Source organism: Dreissena polymorpha, chromosome 8 (genome assembly GCF_020536995.1).
Source record: "Dreissena polymorpha isolate Duluth1 chromosome 8, UMN_Dpol_1.0, whole genome shotgun sequence".
NCBI lineage: Eukaryota > Metazoa > Mollusca > Bivalvia > Myida > Dreissenidae > Dreissena > Dreissena polymorpha.
Genome location: NC_068362.1, coordinates 93,919,009 through 93,943,481, shown reverse-complemented (window position 1 = coordinate 93,943,481; position 24,473 = coordinate 93,919,009). Strand labels below are relative to the sequence as shown.

At 36.0% G+C, this 24,473-nt stretch overlaps 1 protein-coding gene across 3 annotated transcripts; it reads right to left on the bottom strand.

The window, feature by feature from the left end:
- Positions 1-2,032: 2,032 nt before the first annotated feature.
- Positions 2,033-23,189, bottom strand: LOC127842927 (uncharacterized). Of its 3 annotated transcripts, none has more exons than XM_052372727.1 (3): positions 22,782-23,189; positions 4,435-4,586; positions 2,033-3,616 (listed from the first exon to the last, which is right to left on the bottom strand). In XM_052372727.1, exons 1-3 carry the CDS (start codon positions 22,885-22,887, stop codon positions 2,753-2,755), a joined length of 1,122 nt encoding a protein of 373 aa, XP_052228687.1. In that variant the 5' UTR covers positions 22,888-23,189; the 3' UTR covers positions 2,033-2,752. The 3 variants fall into 3 exon arrangements, with proteins under 3 accessions (XP_052228687.1, XP_052228689.1, XP_052228686.1); XM_052372729.1 differs by lacking the exons at positions 2,033-3,616; positions 4,435-4,586; positions 22,782-23,189 and adding exons at positions 12,391-14,098; positions 16,300-16,451; positions 17,632-17,718; XM_052372726.1 differs by lacking the exons at positions 2,033-3,616; positions 4,435-4,586 and adding exons at positions 12,392-14,098; positions 16,300-16,451 and having other exon boundaries at positions 22,782-23,179.
- Between the last annotated feature and the right edge of the window lie 1,284 nt (positions 23,190-24,473).

Sequence of the window (24,473 nt, the reverse complement as noted above, 5' to 3'; positions counted from 1 at the left end):
GTAATGAACGTTATCATTAATTTGTGCGAGACAGAACGACTTTTTCATTTGGAAAAAAATAGTCGGTAATTTCAAACAATTACCGACTATTTAAATAGATAATCTTTCCATTTACATCAGTGTTTGAAACGCTTATGAAAAATAATTACCCAAGCCTTTCAAAATTTAAGCACGGACAGATCTGTATCGGACTATTCTTTTCACAAATGAAAATAGACGCTACCCTATTCGTCTGCGTCAAGAATTTGTCGTAAAAATTGTGGTAAGCGTTAGATGCAGACGTGCACAACAGATTTAGTTCTGAATACAGATTTCTGAATGCAGATTTTTATAGAAACTCCTCACCGCAGTTACTTCCCTTGCTTCGTCCGGTCAGTAACTTCTAGTATAAGGGAGACCACTGCGTAGGAGATTGAGATTTATAGTGCAGATAGAATTGTTTTACGAACGAAATTTGTTTTAGGTTACCGGTATAAGAAGATTTTTTGACATAAAACGGTCTTAGAAAAATTCACTAAAAACGGTGTCAGCAATATTCTTGGAAGAAAACGTTAGAAAAATGTTTCCAAATAAAAAATTGTAGAATTACCATATACGATATTAAATAGAAATTTCGTCTGATTTTTGATCAGGAAAGGCTTCATAATGGTCAGCCGTATCATGTGCATTTTCGAAATGTAGTATATACCTTAAGCATAGGTGCGTTGCACCTATGCTAATAATAAAATTTAACCTACATGAAACGGGAATTCGAGCCAGAGAACAACGTGGCTTCCGTCAAGGCCAATGCCATACTTTGAAATCAACATATTTAGGACTTCAGTGCTAAATAGGGCTTGCCCGCTCTACAACTATGCCATTTAATGAGGGATTTTGCACTAACAATGTACCTACATGCATGAGCACTTCCTTGTCGGCTTTCTACCAGACTTAAAACCAACATTCAGTCTCACCCAGCAATATAATTGAGACGCGTTCTGAGAAAACGGGATTTAATGCATGTGCGTATAGCGTCGCCCCAAAGGCTAATCAGGGAAGACATTTTTAGCATAAACTGGATAAAAGAATAGATTTTCTTCAAAAAAAATACAGGCGGAAAGTGTCGTCCCTGATTAGCCTGTGCGGACTTAACGCACATGCAGTAAGCCCCGTTTTCCCAAAGTGAGGCGTTTGATAGCAGCTAACTCATAAATCTGAGACAGCAAAATAACTTAGGCCAGTACAAGTGTTTGAACCTAAACAAAGCATCGGGCGGGTCCAAACATTAATATGTTGTTAATGTGTAATAAAAATGGCGGATTTTTATTTAGTATTTTGAATGGGCGGTAGATTTTAATGCGGGTGACTGTTTCATTGTATTGATATTACTACATTATTACGTTGCATTTGTTGATACACAAACTCACTTATGAATAGCTATTGCTGTTGAAATTGGATGTTTTACAAGGGGAAAAAATCTGAAGTAAAATTTTTTATATAAAAAAAATTGATGAGAAATATATGCAAATGTTTTGTACGTGTGTGGGGAATACAAAACATTATTTTCTTTAACAGTTATTTAAGAATATTATCAAAAATATACCAAACGTTCTTTAAGTCAATGTCATGCTTACACGTTTTCTAGTGTTTTTTTCTTAATTCGTTTAAAAGTAACTTAATAAGAATTACAACATATAATGTCACTGATATGCGATCTTGTACCGTGCTACAAAACTAGATAGTAGACCACAAAAACGTGAAACGCTATCGTTAGTCGGCTCTAGCAAAAATATCTGAGAAAATGTATATTATTATAAAATACCATATTTTTGTATAACAAACATAAAAAAATGAGACTATAAAAAGATATGTAGTTTCATAATTAACAATACTTTGTTGTTAAATGAAGGAAATATTCGAAACCAAACGACTATTCATAACCTGACAAATGTGTGATATAAAATAAATTATATTTACATGCAAATGTATAAGAAAATCATTAACAAAATTAAAATTTACAATTTTACAAAAACAAATGTTTTACTGTCATAAATATATATTTTTTATAAAAATATAGAAGTGATTAAGAGTAATAACAATATGAAAAAATACTATTAAAATAATAGCACAATAAAGTAATACAATTAAAAACCCTGCTATTTAACCGATGGTCGAAAAATTAGTAAGTTTTTGATTGACAAGTAAAACGACGTTAAACGTACACCTGCAAGTATTATCCAAAATATTTGATATTGCGACAATTATGACGTCATGGCAAGATTCGTGTTGCGTTTCATCGAACGATCGTCGGGAACAGTTTGACGACCGCGTCGATATTTCGACAGTTTGGCCACTTATGTCCACTTTGCTAGAGCACTTGACTACGGTATGCTAGAGCACTTGACTATTCGAAACTGCATAGCCGCTGCTTTGATGCTCCATTTTAGCACCACTGTTTGGCCATGGAAAGGAATCCCACATAGAATTAGGCCTCGCTGAGGAAAACTACGGGGTTAAACGTCAAGTTACGTCCCACATTAGCCCGTGTAATCCGCACAGGCTAATCAGGGACTACACTTTACGCTCATGCATTAAGCTTTGTTTACCCATAGCGAGACTCAAAAATATACACAACATTAAATGTTAACATACTAGTAGTATAAATGAAATGTTGATATGTAATAACCGCTCTATTTATACTATTATATGGGAATGCGACTGATCAATATACATGTTATGCACTTCAACGCGTCGAAGCTTGATCACGTACCCGCTACGTCATCATGTGCGTCATTATTGTGTCCAAATAGAACCACTCATTATCTCTTGGGGGTCTGTTAATTTGCAGTTCTACTTTTGGTTTGACAACTTGTCTACCTTCCTTACTGAACATGGCGTAAATAACCTGTTGATCAGAATTGATGAGACGGACAGATATAAAATAGTCCACGGCCTGTTTGAACTGTTTTTCATGTTGTATTATGACGCTTTTTTCGCCCAAAAATAGTCCGCCACCAACCCACACCATATTTTCCTTGAAAATATCATTTACAGGTGTTGACATTGAAAGGGATGAGTTAATCAAACCCATAACTATTTTCTTGTCATCAAAGCCATTCGGCACCTTCATGCAGAATTTGGATTCCAGACGGCTTTCTCTAAGATATCCGACATCGACCCACGCAAAATATCTTGTTTTGAAATAATTATCACGCGCCGCGCGTGCAATGACGTCATACTTGGCAAGTTGCGCGCATGCGTACTCTGCATTGACCGTATTTTGAAGATGTTTCGGATAGCCCGGGGAGTTAAAAATGTCCTCAATTTGATTTCGAAGTTTGAAAGCCCACGAAGAGTTTCTGTTCAGGAGAATGATAAGCACATTCTCCATAGAACGATTGTGCTGTTCCTTCATATGACTCGCGAACCGTTCCGAGTCAGTGAACACAATCAGAGGATTTTGGATATGCATGAGTGACCTCGACCACAGGTAATATTTCGTGCGCGTGAAGTAGTTCCCCGGTGACCCCTTTTCGAAGGGGCCAATGTCGAAGAAAGTGGTGACAACGGTAACATCGCGACCTGCAGATTCAGTCGTGCGATTCGGGGTGAAGAACACTCTTGCATCCAACACGCTCTGAAATGTAGGGCAAACATATATGAGAATCTCTCCGTGCAAACGGAGGCAAATGAACGTGTCTCATCCCAGATATGCCTGTGCGGACTGCAGGGACGGCACCTTCCTCATAGATTTGATTTTCGTTGAGAAGATACTTCCTTTTAACGAAAATTTATCCACAGACGGAACGTGCCATCCCTGATTAGCCTGTGGTGACTGCAGAGGCTTATCTCGGACGACACTTTACGCACATGTATCAAGCTCCGCGGCACACATTACTTTATTAAATATACCGTAGATCTTACTGCAGCAGTTGAGGCAATCAATAGAAAGCTACATTTATTTTCGAAATATTCATTTAGTTTTCGTGTACAATATTTCGGTAAGGTGGTTGAAGGTTCTAGACATTTCCTTCTAAGTGATATTTTCAGAGTCAGTTTGTTGATCAGAAAATTTTCATAAAACTAAAAACATGGGCTAGATCAGTAGTTTTTTTTTATTGAATAAGTCATGCATCGCAACATAAACCAATAATGTATTATTGGACAATATTCTCTTTAAAGTGCATTAACTGTTTAAAATCAATATTAATCCCTTTATATTTGCCTTTCCATTCCATCTGTTCCCAATAAATGTTTTTTTTTTTGGTTTCTAGTTCAACATTTTTATTTTTTTTAAACAGTACATTTCCTTTACTGCCTGCCACAATGTAAATGATCTACATAAAATGTGTTCAAATTCAGAATCCTCGAGATAAGATAAGAAGCACGCGTCAATTGTTTTTCAGATTACAATTAAAAACACTTATTCCATTGTACATGTGTATGTTTATTTACCTCTGATTTCCGGATGGCGATGCCAGGATCCGGCTCGAAGAAAGTCTTCTGCAGGAAGAGGGAGAGGCAGGCGGCGGCCAAAAGGATCCGCAGCAGACGCTTGTCGTTCGTGTGCAGGCACCGCGTGTTCAGGGAGCTCAGACCCGTCATGTCTGAAGAGGACGACAGTCACTTATTAATAAACCACTCAGATACACAGTTTGATGCGTGTGTAGTCCATTAGAGAATAACATTTAATACATTTCTTCGTAGACTAATGTGTTTTTCTTCATTCGCAAACCTAATATACAGATGAGCAGCAAAAAGCATAAAACATGAACAGTCTGCGAGCTACTCACATGCTGTTTTGGTTTTATAGTAGTTGAATATAACCATTTTCAAATCGTAAAACGTCGTCAAAGAGTATACCGTGCACAGGCTCATATGTGAAGATTATTTACGCACATGCAATACGCCCCGTTTTCCCAGATCGAGGCTCAATCTCATACTTGTTCAGATCAGGCCGACTTATCATGAAGTTCGATCTCGATTGAATTATGGCAAACTCAATCAAGCTTGATGTTCGCTAAAAAAAAATTAATATGAAAGCATTTATTCACCACATAGTTGCAACGTAACTATAGTATCATGAAAATATGCAAAAAAAAGAGTAAGTATTACAATAAATTAATCTGCACATAATTACCACACGACTTGAAACGGATTCCAGGGGCTTAAAGCATAGTTAACACAAGCATGTGTGTGTTGTTGTTTTTAATTAAATACGTTTAATTGTAAAGTAATTAGGAGGCGTGTTCATAGACTTTTGTATTTTGGAAAAAAGCATGAAATATTTTTTCTAACACATCTATGTTTTGAAAAGTCTAAACTAAATATAATAACAAGAAATAAATTTAAACAAAATACGAGTATACTGCCTATCCCGGAATCGAACCCGGGACCTCTGGAAGTCAAAGCACATGCTCTACACATGTGTTACGAATGATTCGGTATATAGTCTTCACTACGGTATATAAGTAGTCAAAGTGTTTAATATATACTGCAGAAGACGTATTAATTGTATTCATCTGACGTCGAATATCTGACGGTGACACGTTCAAATAAATAAAATCTTAATAATGAAAATCAATCATCATCGTCATCAGCAGCAGCTGCTGCTGCAACAACATCAGCAGTTTACTAATTATTACCACCATTATCAGCAGCGTTACCGCAACTGCAATTTAAATTGTTGTATGTTTTTACCCAGGAGAATGCAACCCCTTCAATATGATAAGGTAGAAATTTCATAAGGCGTAAACAATTAACTTGTTTTAAATAGCATAAAACAACATTATAATTTTGAGAGGCGTTTGAACAATCCGATTCTTTCAGAAGAAATGTGCGGATATATTTATCTATATTACTATACGAATGTGTAATGCAATATTAACCGCTTTAAGCGAAAATGTATCTTATGCCCTATGCGGCCAGCGTAGAGCGTGATCAGCAGGCTCCGGCCTGACAGCAGCTACGCTGTTCGCTAATTTTACCAAGAAACATTACGCGACTTTAAGGAGGACAGCGTAGCTCCTGACAGGCTGTGCGATTGCGCCGTCTGATCTGGAGCTACGCTAGCGTCTTACGACATAAGACCCATTTTCACATGCTGCGGGTTATTCGTATAGCAATATATTTGATTTCAATCCAGATGCAGAGGACATCGAGTTTGAAGTGTAAAACCTGTATATCGTTTTATTTTGCTGATGACAGTTTATGATAATGGGCATTTGTGTGAAGCTTTATAATTATCAGGAAAATTACCCCAGTAATATGAAACAAGAAACAAGACTCGTCCACCTTTACCCTTCATATATAGTTTATTCTGTTTGTTTTAGGTTATGCAATTACTCTGACATGTGTGCATGTTTTATCAAAATAAAGTGGTTAATCTTTAAAAAAAAACAAAAAAAAAACAGTTACTGTATTCTATTAATGCTTTCCCATTTATAATTGCTTATCATTGCCACACACGTCGTTTGAGAATATAGGGACTTGTTCGCAGATGTTCGTTTTAAAACCATCTTTTTTTTTGGCTGCATATACCGTACTACATTCATTGAAATAATAATCAAACAAATGAACATAAATAAACAAGTGTACTAAAAAATCGCTCACGCCGAGATTCGTACCCGGGTCTTTTGCGAGCAAAATCTAACTCGCCAGCTACTCTGCCATTAAGGTTTCAAATTCTTACGATATCTTAGTGATACAAGTGTTGTTGTTGTTGTCGTTTTCAAATTATTCATGGAATGCGTTACTTAAAAGTATTTGGATTAATGTAAATCTTTTTACGACATTGTTACTATATTTCTCATGCAATATACAGCATGAGTGTGGATTTGATGTTTGTTTATCAGTTATAAGTTATAATTGGAATGAATGACACACATGTTAAAAAGTGTAACTTTGCCAATCTGTTAACAGGTCCCTTAATTAATCCTTGGGCGATGGTTGGAATTAAGTCATAAATGATAGCATTGAGCAAATAAGATAGTAAATTCTCTCGTGTTCGATCTTTACTTTGAGATTTGAATCTTTTTTTTCGCACAAATCAGCGAAGAATGTAAGGTCAATAAGAAAATCAATACCCAGTTTATTTGGAAAAACTGTTAAAAAGTCAGGCGTGATTTCGCAATTCAACGTGTTCACTTTACAAAACCGGCGGCTACTTGTTCAAGATATATAATACAATAATTTTAGAGATCTGTGTGGGCCTGAACAATTTTCGTGAACGCATTATATTTAAGGAAATGAATATGGATAACGACACAGAGAAGCATGTCATTGTTGAACTACCCCCATCCACCCCTTAAAGACAACACAGGGTCCACAAAACTAAATAAACAGCAACTAAAAACAGCAATAATGAACAACAATAACAAAAAAATCATTACTACATGTATTTGTAGTGAATATTCTGCTTTTTTTTTACAACTGCAATATAGTTAAAATAGGCTTTTCTTCGAATAGTCCTTTATCAGGCAATAAACTACTTTCTGTCATACTAACGCGTGACTTTATAATGAGCGGATTAACCCATTTGGGAATCGCATCTGACGCACCATAACGCTGTGGTAGAAAATCAACTGTGCATGTCACAAATTGTTTGCCGCTATAAATCAACGCAAAAACACGCAAAGTTAACTATTTTGACGTTAATACATATTCCTTTCACCAAGCTATCAGTGTTAGTATACGGTGAATAAATGAGTCTCTCTCTGTTAAAATTGGGCTTAATTCATGTGCTTAAAGTGTCGTCTGAGATTACCCTGTGCAGGCTTATCAGTAACGACACTTTCAACTTCAATTGTATTGTAAGTTTTAATAAAGTAGTTTCTTAGCGAACATCCAGTGGCACTGCACCGGCTAATCTGGGACGACACTTAACGCACATGCAATAAGCCCCCCTTTTTTCAAGAACGAGGTTGATGTATAACGATGCTCAATTTGTGGCGTGCCCCTGGATTTGTTTGCAAATAAATATTTAAAAAAGAGTGTCGGGCAAGCATGGACAAAACGATTCTTACTGTCTTAAGAAAGCATAGGATTAATAATTAATGAGAACATTAACAGAAACAGGTGATGCCCTTGTAACAATTACAGGCTTGTATTGTTACAAGTTTGAAACATATAACAGTGAACATTTATAGATATGACATATAATTTAACGGTGTAATAGGATATGATGAGTCTTTAAGCACATGCATTCATCCCCGTTTTCCCGCAGTGGCCGATGACACAGACGCCACAACCGACGACGCAGCGACCCGTGTTTTATTGCGCGACATACCTTCTTACTATGCGAAACACTTCTAAATGTGCCCTCTATTTTGACATCGCTTCATTGCTTCATTGCTCGAAAATTTATCCATGCTGAACAATATTATGCCTGACAGGATCTATGGACAGGGTAAATCATCTATGGTGGGGCATTAACACATGGAATCTGTACAAAGTAAAAGGCAGTTTTATAACCAATCGGTGAAGGAAAATGCATCAGTTCAGCATCTATGGAATACTCTTAATGCTTTAACAAAACCACAAACTTCACTAACTCTTCGAACAAATATAAGGATAAATAATAAAGATATTGAAAATGTTGATGATATCTTAATAGAGTTTAACAATCATTTCATCAACATTTCCCATATAGTTTCGAAAAGAAAATATGACCCAAACATTTATCAAACTTTTAAAACATTTTTAGACAAAAAAATAGAAATTAATGTATTTGACATTCCTCAAATCACGATATTTGACGTTCGGAAAATAATAGACTCTCTCAAAATATCCAAAGCTGCCGGAATAGACAATATTGGCGCTAAACTTCTCAAATAGTGTGGGGATACCATTGTAGGTCCGATTACTTCTATTATTAATAATTGTATAAATGCTGGAATTTTTCCTGACCAGCTTAAAGATGCATTTGTTTTGCAAATACATTAGGGTACAGATAAAAGTGATCTTAACAAATATAAACCAATTTCTATTCTCCCAACAATTTCGAAGATATTTGAAAGACACATTACAAATCAACTGAAATCACATCTTGAAAAGCATGAACTACTCCACAGTTACCAATCTGGTTTCCGCCAAAATCATTCCTGTCAAACATCCTTGATTCGCCTTGTAGATTCTTGGTTACAGTATATTGATTCTGGTCGCATGGTTGGATCAATTTTCCTGGATCTCCGGAAAGCATTCGATTTAGTAGATCATGACATTTTACTTGAAAAACTCAGCATGTACCATTTTTCTGACAATGCTCTTGCTTTGATGAAATCATATCTTTCTAATAGAAGACAGTGTATTTAAATAGGTTCCAGACAATCGTCGTTTCAATATATCAAAACCGGTGTACCACAAGGCTCTATACTTGGGCCAATTTTATTTCTTATTTACATTAATGACATCCCATCCTTCGTTAAAAACTCAACAATTGATCTTTACGCAGACGATTTAACATTACACGTATCGGATTATAACATTCATAATATACAATTAAATTTGCAAAACGATTTGGACAGTATAGCAACATGGTATTCCTTTAATAACAAGTCATCCAAACAAAACTTTATGTATGCTTTTATCAAAAGCTCGTAGTTCTACTGACAAGCTTAGACTTAATATTAATGGCATTCTCCTTGACCAAACCAAAGAATTTAATTTACTAGAAGTTACGATTGATGAGCATCTTACATGGCAATCGCACATAAACAGTGTATGTCGTAAATTTAACTCTAAACTGGCCTTATTAAAACGAATTAACTATTTTATTAACCATGAAACAAGAAAACTATTTTACAACTCATATATATTAACGACTATGGATTATTGTTGCGCATTATGGTGTTCAGCAACACAGTAACACTAACGTAAAATACATTTGACACAAAAACGAGCTGCTAAAATAATACTGAATAAACCATATTCAACTCCTTCAGCTCCCTTATTCAAAGAACTTGGTTGGATGACATTCAATAACAGATGTACTTTCCTAATTGGATCTATTGTTCATAAGTTTGTAATAGGCGCAATGCCCTCTTATTTCAATAATGTTATTCATATCTCAAATAACAATTTGTACGCTCTTAGATCCATCACACACACTGATATATCATTTATTCCGTTTAAGACAAATTATGGAAAACGAGCGTTTTCGTTTCGGTCACGAACCATATGGAATTCAATTCCAATAAGCATCCGACAAATGTCTTCGAATACTACATTCAAAATAAAATTTAAAGAATACCTACACACAAATCATTAATATATATGCATGCTCATTTGGTAATTTTTCTATGTTAATACTTTGTTGTGATGTGTCCGATGTGATTTATTTTGAAAATTTGATTTTTGAAAGATTGATTTTTGTATCATATTTTGTATATTCATAATCATCATCGTCATCATTATCATCGTCATCGTCGTCTTCGTCGTCGTCGACGTCGTCGGAATTGATAAGGAAGTTATTATATCATTTAACTGTATAGTTCATTATCTTTTTTCCCTTGTATGTTCGTATGCATGTTTCAAAATATAAACTTGTGTTTTGTTACTGAAGACCACATTGTAAAAAATAAATTATTTCTTAATGTGAATTCTTCATGAAATAAAGTTATTATTATTATGCAACATACTACCAGAACATACTAGCATCTAATTCTTTAAATTACAAAAATTTCGTTGGGTAAAGGGTGTTAACTATGGTCTGAGTTTTCATATTTACTATTGATGTATGTTGTGTGTCACATTGGCACTGGGACTTCTAAAAACGAAAAGACTTGTCACCACAACCCAATTATATAAAACGATGTGTCGTGTGCAAGAGCCACGCAGCTAGTTTCATTTTCAATGTCGACTTTGCAGTCATTAGTAAAAATATAGCACTGAATGAAAATATGGCATGTCGGCTCTATACAGCCGCTATATATATATATATATATATATATATATATATATATATATATATATATATATATATATATATATATATATATATATATATATATATATACATGTATTGAACAAAATCGAAATAACTTGCTTCAAATTTTACCTACATGAAACGGTAATTAGAGCCAGAGAACAACGTGGCTTCCGTCATGGCCAAGGTCATAATTTGAAGTCGACATATTTAGGACTTAAGTGCTAATATAGGGCTTGTCCGCTCTACACCTATGCCATTCCTAATGATTTTGAACTAACGATGTGCCTACGTGCATTAGCACAGCCTTGTCGGCTTGCTACAAGACTTAACGCCAACATTCAGTCACACCCACCGATATAATTTAGGCGCGTTCTGGGAAAACGGTGTTTAATGCATGTGCGTATAGCGTCGCCCCACAGGCTAATCAGGGAAGACATTTTCAGCATAAACTGGATTTTCGCAATGGAGAGACGTTCTTCAAACAAACAAAAAACATTAAAGGTGGAAAGTTTCGTCCCTGATTAGCCTGTGCGGACTTAACGCGCATGCAGTAAGCTCCGTTTTTCCAGAGTGAGGCTCAATTTGTGTAAGCGTTTGATAGCAGCTAATCCTAAATCTGAGACAGACAAATAACTTAGGCCAGTACAAGTGTTTGAACGTAAACAAAGCATCAGGCGGGTCTGAACATGAATATGATGTTAATGTGTAATAAAGATGGCTGATTTTTTTCGAATGGGCGGTTGATTTTAATTCAGGTGAGTGTTTCATGGTACTGATATTACCACATTATTCTGTTGCATTTGTTGATAGACAAACGCACTTATGAATAGATATCGCTGTTGAAATTGTTTGTTTTAAAATGGAAAAAAAACTGAAGAAAAAATAAATGGAAAAAACTGGATCAGAAATATATGCAAATTTATTTATACGTGTGTGGCGAACACAAAACTTTATTTTCTTTAACAGTTATTAAGAATATTATCAAAAATATAACAAATGTGCTTTAAATCAATGTCATGCTTACACGTTTTCTATTGTTTTTTTTTCTTATTTTCGTTTAAAAGTAACTTAATAAGAATAACAACATATAATGTCACTTATATGCAATCTTGCACCGTGCTACAAACTTGATAGACGACCACAAAAACGTATAAACGCTATTGTTAGTCGGCACTAGCAAAAATATCTGAGAAAATGTATATTATTATAAAATACCATATTTTTGTATAACAAACATAAAATAATGAGACTATAAAAAGTTATGTAGTTTCATTATCAACAATACTTTGTTGTTAAATGAAGGAAATACTCGAAACCAAATGACTATTCATAACCTGACAAATGTGTGATATAAAATAAATTATATTTACATGTAAACGCATAAGAAAATCATTAACAAAATTATAATTTACAATTTTTCAAACAAAAATGTCGGTAAACATAACTGTTTATAAATATATAAAAAAAATTATAAAAGATAAAAGTGAATAAGAGTAATTACGATATGAAAAAATACTATTAAAAATAAAGCACAATAGAGTAATACAATTAAAAACTTGCTATTTTAACCGAGAGTCGAACAATTAATAAGTTTTTGATTGACAAGTAAAACGTAACACCGATGAAGGGATAGAAGAGGTTATGTCCTTATACGTGTAACAAGCCTTGTCATAAACACAACGATGATGATTAATCTTAGTTTAATAATTGTTGATTGAACATTGATAATTTAATAACTTAAATAATGACGAACAGATTATCAAAGATCTTTGATATTTCGACAATTATGACGTCATGGCAAGATTAGTGTTGCGTTTCATCGAACGATCGTCGGGAACAGTTTGACGACCGCGTCGATATTGCGACAGTTTTGGTCACTAATACCCACTTGGCTAGAGCACTTGACTACACTTGGCTAGAGCACTTGACTACACTTGACTATTCGAAACTGCATTGCCGTGTTGCTCCACTGAGCGGGTTTTGAACATTTTTAGCACCACTGTTTGGCCATGGAAAGGAATCTCACATAGTGTTATGCCTCGCTGAGGAAAACAACGGGGTTTAATACATGTGCGTCAAGTTACGTCCCACATTAGCCCGCGTAAATCGCACAGGCTAATCAGGGACTACACTTTACGCTCATGCATTAAGCTTTGTTTACCCATAGCGAGACTCAAAAATATACACAACATTAAATGTTAACATACTAGTAGTATAAATGAAATGTTGATATGTAATAACCGCTCTATTTATACTATTATATGGGAATGCGACTGATCAATATACATGTTATGCACTTCAACGCGTCGAAGCTTGATCACGTGCCCGCTACGTCATCATGTGCGTCATTATTGTGCCCAAATAGAACCACTCATTATCGCCTGGGGGCCTGTAAATTTGCAGTTCTACTTTTGGTTTGAGGACGTTTGTACCTTCCTTACTGAACATGGCGTAAATAACTTGTTGATCAGTATTGATGAGACGGACGGAGATAAAATAGTCCACGGCCTGTTTGAACTGTTTTTCATGTTGTATTATGACGCTTTTTTCGCCCAAAAATAGTCCGCCACCAACCCACACCATATTTTCCTTGAAAATATCATTTACAGGCGTAGACATTGAAAGGGATGAGTTTATCAAACCCATTGCTATTTTCTTGTCATCAAAGCCATTCGGCGCCTTCATGTAGAATTTGGATTCCAGACGACTTTCCCTAAGATATCCGACATCGACCCACGCAAAATATCTTGTTTTGAAATAATTATCTCGCGCCGCGCGTGCCATGACGTCATACTTGGCAAGTTGCGCGCATGCGTACTCTGCATTGACCGTATTTGGGAGATGTTTCGGATAGCCCGGGGAGTTAAAAATGTCCTCAATTTGATTTCGAAGTTTGAAAGCCCACGAAGAGTTTCTGTTCAGGAGAATGATGCGCACATTCTCCATAGAACGATTGTGCTGTTCCTTCATATGACTCGCGAACCGTTCCGAGTCAGTGAACACAACCAGAGGATTTTGGATATGCATGAGTGACCTCGACCACAGGTAATATTTCGTGCGCGTGAAGTAGTTCCCCGGTGACCCCTTTTCGAAGGGGCCAATGTCGAAGAAAGCGGTGACAACGGTAAGATCGTGACCTGCAGATACAGTCGTGCGATTCGGGGTGAAGAACACTCTTGCATCCAACACGCTCTGAAATGTAGGGCAAACATATATGAGAATCTCTCCGTGAAAACGAAGGCAAATGCACGTGCGTAGAGTGTTGTCCCAGATTAGCGTGTGCAGTCCGCACAGGCTAATCAGGGACGACACTTTCCGTCTAGACTTGATTTTCGTTGGGAAAATACTTCATTTTGACGAAAAATTATCTACATGCGAGACGTGCCATCCCTGATTAGCCTGTGGTGACTGCAGAGGCTAATCTGGCACGACACTTTACGCACATGTATCAAGGCCCGCTATCCCAGAGCGCGGCAAACATTAATTTATAAAATATACCTTAGATCTTATCGCAGAAGCTGAGCAAACCGATAGTAAGCTACATTAGTTTATAAAAGACTCGTTCAGTTTTCGTTTAATGACGTAATGACAATATTTCGGTAAGGTGGTTGAAAGAACCTAGACATTTCCTTCTAAGTGATATTTCCAGAGTCAGTTTGTGGATTAGAAAAATCTAAAAACATCGGATATATCAGTACCGGTACTTTAAAAAGAAATAAGTCATGCATCGCAATATTTTGTCTTTTACAAATAATGGACTATTTAGCAATATTTTCTTTAAAGTGCAATAACTGTTTAAAATCAATATTCATCCCTTAATATTTGTATTTCCATTCCATCTGTTCACATCATAACTAACGATTATCAATTTCAGTGTGTTATACAATGGAATTAAAATAACACATACTAGAAATATCAGGTTTCCAAGGTATATATTGAATATTGATGAGTCGATATGAGTATTCTTATTGAGTTAGCTTGTAGTGCTGATCACAAAACGAATGGAGATAAAAACACGCACAAAAACATGCCATTTTTTTTGGTGTTCTGTTATGGCGACGGGTTGAAGCAAACTACACTGGAGATCATGCTCTTGGCAAGCCGGGCTTCCGAGATTAGCATGTGAAGTCCACACTGGCTAATCAGGGACCACGATTTACGCCTAAACGGGATTTTCGCTAAGGAGCGACTTCCTTGAAATACCATAAAAGCGAAGTGTCGTATAATTGATTGATTAAACTATCTTCTAATATGTATATAATCCAAAATGCTAAATATTACATGCTGTTAACAATTAACCCATTTATGCCTAGTGGACTCTCCCATCCTACTAAATTGGATCAATTTTTTTCCAAAAGTAGGGGTGTCTAGTATATTTATTTCTATATTTAGAATATTTCTGACAGAAATTCCTTTAAGCAAACAGCGCAGACCTAGATGAGACACCGCATCATGCGGCGTCTCATCTGGGTCTACGATGTTTGCTAAGGGCTTTTTTCTAGGCACTAGGCATAAATGGGTTAATGACGTCTGAGTTATATTCCCGTCGAGATGTTCAAGTCACAAACTTTGACCGTGTGGAAGAAGTTAAGGCCACTTGAATTAGAATGACAATATATTACCAATTGGATTAAGGTCATTATTGTTAAACGCCATGTAAAATAAGCGGAATTCCAAAGGCCGATGTAGATGGAGGGGGACAGAAACGGCGCACGCATCACTCTGAAATATGTTTAGGTTCAATTGTTTCCAGTCAAGCGAACTTTTTTTCAATCAGCATACATGTATGTTATTTTTTTCTGATGTACGTTACGTGACTTCGTAACTTCCGCTTAATTGCTGTTTTTCTTTGAATAATTTGCTTCGTTAACCATACTATCACAACAATACCAAACGACAGCATAACGCGTCCTACACCAAAGCGAAACAAGTATTTTGTTTGAGAAAAAAACATCCACAAAGGTATATCGTACAGACGTACACAGCAACATGACTGCTAAATCATGTGAGTGTACAAATAACACGTGACTATAACATGTGCTGTGCCTTTCGATGTGTTTTTAAATGGTTGGTAATGATTCAATAGCCTCCTCCCCCTCTCCCAGGAACCTAAGAACCCATGCGCCCTATTCTTATCAGGTTATCGGACCTATTAAAAAGCTCTCTATTTGTTTCCATTTTTTTTACTTATTTTTTTTTGTTTATAGCTCAACTGTATTTTGTTTTTAAAACAGTACATTTCCTTTTTCCTTTGTTGCCTGTCACAATGTGAATGATCTACATGAAATGTGTTGAAATTGAGAAACCTCGAAATAAGATTAGAAGCACGTGTTACTTTTTATCAGATTACAATTAAGAACACTACTTCCATTGAACACGTGTATGTTTTCTACCTCGGATTTCCGGATGGCGATACCAGGATCCGGCTCGAAGAAAGTCTTCTGCAGGAAGAGGGAGAGGCAAGCGGCGGCCAAAAGGATCCGCAGCAGACGCTTGTCGTTCGTGTGCAGGCACCGCGTGTTAAGGGAGCTCAGACCCGTCATGTCTGAAGAGGACGACAGTCACTTATTAATAAACCACGCAGATACACGGTTTGATGCGTGTGTAGTCCATTAGAGAATAACATTTAATACATTTCTTCGTAGATTCATTATTTAAGGCTTCATTTGCAAACCTAATATACTGACGAGCAGGGAATAGCATAAAACATGAACAGCCTGCGAGTTACTCACGTGCTTTTTTGGTTGTGCAGTGGTTGAATATAAACATTTTCAATTAGATTCTGAGCAGCAAAGAATTAACAAACTGATGAAAGTAATGAAAAACGAAAAACGTCGTCAAAGATTAGACTGTGCACACGCTCATATGTGAAGATTCTTGACGCACATGCAATAAGCCCCATTTTCCCAGATCGAAGCTCAATTTCATACTTTGTTCAGATCAGGACGACTTATGATGAAGTTTGATCTCGATTGAATTATGGATAACGCAATCACGCTTGATCTTCTCTAATTCTTCAACATATGAAAGCGTTTATTCACCACATAGTTGCAACGTAACGATAGTATCATGAAAATATGCAAACAAATGAGTAAGTATCACTAAAAATTAATCTGCACATCATTACCAAACGACTTGAAGCGGGCCTAAAGTAGGGTAAACACAAGCATGTGTGTGTTGTTGTTTTTAATTAAATACGTTTATTGTAAAGTATTTAGGAGGCTTGTTCATAGACTTTTGTATTTTGGAAAAAAATCATGACATATTTTTGCCAACAAAATCTATAATGATTTGAAAAGTTTTAACTAAATATAATAACAATAAACTAAGTTAAACTAAATATACTGCTTACCCCGGATTCAAACCCGGGACCTCTGGAAGTAAAAGCACATGCTCTGCACATGTGCTATGAATGATTCGGTATATATTCATCAACTAAACGGTATATTAATACTCAAAGTGTTTTCGACATTGTCTATGAAAAGTTTTACAAACGCTTTATTTGTTAACGGATTTAGAATGATGAGTTTCAATTAATGAATCAATATTTTTTTTGTTTCGGCAGGATTGTTATTTCTCTTGTTTGAACATAATGTATATACATGTACTCTTGAATCTGTGACAGAAATATTGAAAATTGAATTTTACCAAACTGTGGACAAGTCCCTTAAATTTAAACCAACTGCAGACGTTATTTCATACGTAAAACAATTAATAGTACTGACCTCTCTGACCAGTGTCTCGCCATATAACCGAAGTAAACATATCGAAAAATATCCTATACGTCATTCCGATCAACCATATGATCAGGAGAATCTATCTTATGTATGACGCTATATATAATAATGTCACTGATTGCGCAAACGGATCGAGGATTAAACACTCCACCAAACAATCAAACAATAACTATGGTAGGGGCATGTCTGGACCCGACTGTACTTCTGTACCCGAGTTTACACGATCGATAATAGATCAATGCAAACCCAATAATCTCTATGTACAAATAAAGGGATTTCATGACAGATTTCGGATTTTGTGAAAGATTTAAATAGTATTTGGGGGATGTTATTCCGTGAAAACAAATGGCAGGACTAATTACCACCACCATCGTCAGCGTTACAGCAATTTCAAGTTACATTGTTGTACGTTATTTTCCGGAAGAAATCTTATAAGGCGTAAACGATGTATTTGTTTAAAATATAACAAAACTAAATATATTGAGAGGCGTTTGAACAATCCGATTCTTTCAGAGGAAATGGAGTGGATACATTTATCAATATTACTAATTGTAATGGAATATTGACCTAACGTCATACGACATAAGACACATTTTCGCATGCTGCGGTATATTCGTAATACAATATATTTGTCTTCAATCACGATACAGAGGACAACGAGTTTGAAGTGTAAAACGTGTATGTCGTTTTTTTTTCTTATGACAGCTTATGATAATGGGCATTTGTGCGAATCATTATATCATGAAAATTACCTTAGTAATATGGAACAATAAACAATATTCGCCCACCTTTACTCATCATAAATAGTTTAATGTGTTAGTTTGAGGCTATGCAATTAATATAACATGTGTTCATGTGTTATTAAAAGATAGTGGTTAATCTTTAAAAAAAAACAAGTATCAGTAACTGTATGTTATTAATACCCGATACTTCCCAATTATTTTAGCATTACATACCAACACACGTCATTCGAGAGTCACACAGGGATTTGTTCGCATATGTTCGTTTTAAAGCTATTACATGTATTGGCTGCATATATAACACTACTTGAATTAATGAAAAAATAATTATAATATATATAATAATATAAAAAAATAATCGACCACGCCGAGATTTGAACCCGGGTCTTTTGCAAGCAAAATCTAACTCGCCAGCTACTTTGCCATTAAGGTTTCAAATTCTAACGCTATCTTAGTGATACGAGTGTTGGTGTTGTTGTTGTTGTTGTCGTTTTCAAATTGTTGATGGACTGCGTTACTTTAAATATGTTGATTCATGTAAATCTTTTAACGACATTGTTACTATATTTCTTATGCACAAGCGTAAAATTGAATTTTGTTTATCAGGTATAAGTTATAAACAAACATGTTTAAACGTGTAACTTTACCAATCTGTAAACAGGTCCCTTTAATCCCTGGGCGATTGTTGGAATTAAGTCATGAATGATAGCGTTGAGCTTATAAGATAGTAAATACTATCGCGTTCGATCTTTACTTTGAGATTTCAATTAATATTTTTTCGCACAAATCAGCGAAGAATGTAAGGTCAATACAAAAATCGATATCCAGTTTATTTGGAAAAACTGTCAAAAGTATATCTCTATCGATTTGAAATCAAGTCAGGCGTGATTTCAAAATTCAACTTGTTCAATTTACAAAACCGGCGGCTACTTGTTCAAGATATACAATAAAAGAATATTAGAGATCTGCCTGGGCTTGAACAATTTTCTTGTAAGCATTATATTTAAAGAAATAAATATGGATAACGACACAGAAAAGCATGCAATTGTTGAACATCCCCCCCCCCTCCGAAAGACAACACAGGGTCCACAAAACTGCATAAACAGCAACAAAAAACAGCATTAATGATTAACGATGACAAAAATGCATTACTAGTTGTAGTCCATTATTCTGCTTTTTTTTAAACTGCACAATACAGTTAAAATATGATTTTCTTCGAATCGTTCTGTATCATGTAATAAACTACTTTCTTTCATACTAACGTGTGACTTTGTAATTAGCGGACTAAGCCTCTTGCGAATCGCATCGGACGCACCATAACACTTTGACTGACAATAAACGGTACATCGCAAATTGTTTGACGTTATAAATCAACGCAAAAACACGCAAAGTTTACTGGTTTTGACCTTAAAGGGGCCATTTCACAGATATTGGCATGTTTTGAAGTTTGTCATTAAATGCTTTATATTGATAAATGTAAACATTAAATTTTAAAGCTCCAGTAAAAAATCAAAAATAAAATTTTAAAAAAGTAAAAAAAAGTAGGCCGCAGCAGGGCTCGAACCAGTGACCCCCGGAATCCTGAAGTAAAAACGCATTAGCCAACTGAGCTATCCTGCCAAGCATACATAAGATGCGTCTTTTATACGTTATTATAAGCAATCTTCGTAGTTTCACAAATTTAAACAAGAACAGAACTCTCCAAATTATTCAATCGTTTCGCGTTGCAACGCTTTATAATTTTTAGGTTTTTACATCGTGTAAAGATGCATATAATGACTATATTAGACCATGGCAAATGTTCAGTAATACTGTTTCCTCACAAATATCATAACTAAACCGAAAATTTGCGAATCTGAAACAACTTTTTTCAATTTTGTCAATTTACCGAACCGTGAAAAGATCCCTTTAATACATATTCCTTTCACCAAGCTATCAGTGTTAGTATACGGTGAATAAATGAGTCTCTCTCTGTTAAAATTGGGCTTAATTCATGTGCTTAAAGTGTCGTCTGAGATTACCCTGTGCAGGCTTATCAGTAACGACACTTTCAACTTCAATTGTATTGTAAGTTTTAATAAAGTAGTTTCTTAGCGAACATCCAGTGGCACTGCACCGGCTAATCTGGGACGACACTTAACGCACATGCAATAGGCCTCATATTGACATGGGATCGGTTGCGTCCGGTCTTGGTTGCTGGGTCGATACCAGAAAACTAAGGCTCAGATCAAAAGCTAGCGGATTTACAATATGGAATCGACAGTTTTAACTTCCTCTTTTCATTCAGTGCTTTTTGGCATTTGTCGACAGCGCTTTCTTTCGTTTGGAATTGAGCCAAAATACGACTGTTTAATCCGTAAAAAATTCAGTTAATATTAACATTGCTGGTTTATATTTTTATGTCCCCCACTATAGTAATGGGGGACATATTGTTTTTGCCCTGTCTGTTGGTCTGTCTGTTTGCGCCAACTTTAACATTTTGCAATAACTTTTGCTATATTGAAGTTAGCAACTTCATATTTGGCATGCATGTGTATCTCATGAAGCTGCACATTTTGAGTGGTAAAAGGTCAAGGTCAAGGTCATCCTTCAAGGTCAGAGATCAAATATATGTGGCCAAAATCGCTCATTTTATAAATACTTTTGCAATATTGAAGATAGCAACTTGATATTTGGCATGCATGTGCATCTCATGGAGCCGCACATTTTGAGTGGTGAAAGGTCAAGGTCAAGGTCATCCTTCAAGGTCAGAGGTCAAATATATGTGGCCCAAATGGCTTATTTTATGAATACTTTTGCAATATTGAAGATAGCAACTTGATATTTGGCATGCATGTGCATCTCATGGAGCCGCACATTTTGAGTGGTGAAAGGTCAAGGTCATCCTTCAAGGTCAGAGGTCAAATATATGTGGCCCAAATGGCTTATTTTATGAATACTTTTGCAATATTGAAGATAGCAACTTGATATTTGGCATGCATGTGTATCTCATGGAGCTGCACATTTTGAGTGGTGAAAGGTCAAGGTCAAGGTCATCCTTCACAAGGTTAAGGTCATCCTACAAGGTCAAACATCATATAGGGGGACATTGTGTTTCACAAACACATCTTGTTTTTATGTCCCCCACTATAGTAGTGGGGGACATATTGTTTTTGCCCTGTCTGTTGGTCTGTCTGTTTGCGCCAACTTTAACATTTTGCAATAACTTTTGCTATATTGAAGATAGCAACTTCATATTTGGCATGCATGTGTATCTTATGAAGCTGCACATTTTGAGTGGTGAAAGGTCAAGGTCATCCTTCAAGGTCAGAGGTCAAATATATGTGGCCAAAATCGCTCATTTTATGAATACTTTTGCAATATTGAAGATAGCAACTTGATATTTGGCATGCATGTGTATCTCATGGAGCTGCACATTTTGAGTGGTGAAAGGTCAAGGTCAAGGTCATCCTTCAAGGTCAGAGGTCAAATATATGTGGCCCAAATCGCTTATTTTATAAATACTTTTGCAATATTGAAGATAGCAACTTGATATTTGGCATGCATGTGCATCTCATGGAGCCGCACATTTTGAGTGGTGAAAGGTCAAGGTCATCCTTCAAGGTCAGAGGTCAAATATATGTGGCCCAAATGGCTTATTTTATGAATACTTTTGCAATATTGAAGATAGCAACTTGATATTTGGCATGCATGTGTATCTCATGGAGCTGCACATTTTGAGTGGTGAAAGGTCAAGATCAAAGTCATCCTTCACAAGGTCAAGGTCATCCTACAAGGTCAAACATCATATAGGGGGACATTGTGTTTCACAAACACATCTTGTTTTTACTATGTTATACATTATAAATTAAAGATTTAACAAGTAAATTAAAAAATTAACAATCTATTGATATTGTTACCGATGCATTATTTGTAAAGCTTTGGCCGCAAACATTGAACGTTTTTCATGGGCACTATGAATTTATAATTTTTAAACTTAATTGCATACAAAACATTTGACATTTTACGCATTTCTAACTGAAAAACGTATAGAAAGAAACATGGCAAAAAATCCAGCGTTTTTATTTAGATTATGTTTGCATGTAATATTCTCAATTATTGTGATGGACATGTCTTACAGTGTTGTTTTGAGTTTGCATAGCTGTTAAAAGATTGTTTTACGAGAGAAAATCCTATTATAGGGTTCTATCTATGTAAAATAGATGGGTTTCGCTGTGGGAAAACGCGGTTAAATGCATGTGCGTTAAGTGTCTTCAAAGATTAACATTTGAAGTATGCACAGGCTTATCAGGGACGGCACTTTACGCACATGCACCAAGCTCGGTTTTCCCACAACGATGCTCACATGTATACACGTAAACGACAGTACTGTATGTAATACAATATACACTGACGTACCTCGGGTTGCAGCGTTTTCTGCTTCCGTTTGTTGGACACCGTTCCGTCTGCAACCAAGTTTTCTAGAGAACCAAATGGCCGTAGAGCGAATTCTACTGAGCGGCATTATTACTCGTGTAACACCATTGTAGAACCCCCGTGAAAAAATACACAAGAATTAGAACTTCACCAATCTTGCCTGAAATCCGCAGGTTAATTATTAATATACAAACTTCACAAAGACGCGTACAACATAACATTTAATATTTGACCGCGATATTCACTTTGCATATATATATTTCCGAGAACAAAATATGAATTTCCGAAAACATTACGTGCATTTCATGTTTTACTTTGCGTAATATTCGCGACTGATTGTTGAATTCTACATGCGAAATCTAATGTAAACAGTCTGTAAGAGCGATCGATCGCAATCGATCTGCGTGTAAACGGGTCGCCGATATTGGCTATCTACCTAGATTGCTTTTTAGTTGAGACCGGTCGATATATGGCAATCCGGGTCTGTATTCGCGTCAATTATTTATTTACGCAGTATGCTCAGGAGCTACCCTGTCGACTTTTAAGTCGTGCAAGGTTTCGTTGTCTCATTAGCGGACACGGTAGTTCCTGACCAAACCTGCGCAAGCAGGTCTGGGGCTACACCTGCCGGATATGGCAGAAAACCAATTTTCGTCGTCGCGGTTATACAAACATATTGAGAGGTGATTCCTTTTTTATTTGGATTTATTACGAATTAAAACGTAATTGTAGCTCGAGTGGCGTTTTAACTCTGGTCGATTAACGATGTCAACTGTAACTATTTGTTTAACAGTATCGTATGTCGAGGTTTCTTGACTCGCTTTATTTTAGACCGTGAACGTCTCAAATGCATAATCTTCAATAGTTTCAATGTTATGTTAGCACTCAGCGCGATGTGGGTGGCAATATCACAGCGCTTGTCTGTCCATCCATCCGTCTGCCCGCTCGCCGCTCGTACGTTAAGAAAACGATAATCAAGATTACAGTGGCGAAGTGGATATTGTGTCAGCATAGCGACCGGAAGGGCACGGGTTTAATCCCTAATGTGGGAGCGTTCTTTAGATCGCGCTGAAAGACACCAAGAAGTAGCAGATCTACTCAGGAAACGGACTCTAGAGCTTTCGATGCAATTGAGCTAAATTTAATAGATTTAAACTTAAATGAATATCATAATTTTATAATAAGCTCGTATTGCAGTGGTATACTCACTTATCTTGGCGACAAGACTTGTTCAAATTCAAATGGCTAATCAGGACACGTTTAAAAGATCTAAAGTATGGAACATGATTACTGTTTCTACTGTTGTACATGAAAAAACAATTTATATTGGTAGGATATTTTTGTCTTGCTAAAAAAACTTGTTCGTGGACAACTCGTCGATTTCTGATTCTGCAAAAAAGAGGAATTTGCAAAATCAACGAAAATACATGACCCAAGTATAATAGTGTTTTTTTTAAGTACTTACCGTTAAGTGAGAAAGCTGATATAGTTTATAAACCCTCCAGTAGCAAATATCTCAGCAAATATTGCATACCAAATTCTTAAAATTCCGATCATTGCAAACTAAAATTACTGATATAAATCATAATCGATCACATTCGGACATCAGATTTCTGGACTTACAAAATAAAAACACCAGGGCTGGTGACACGCTTTGATGATTGAACGTGAACA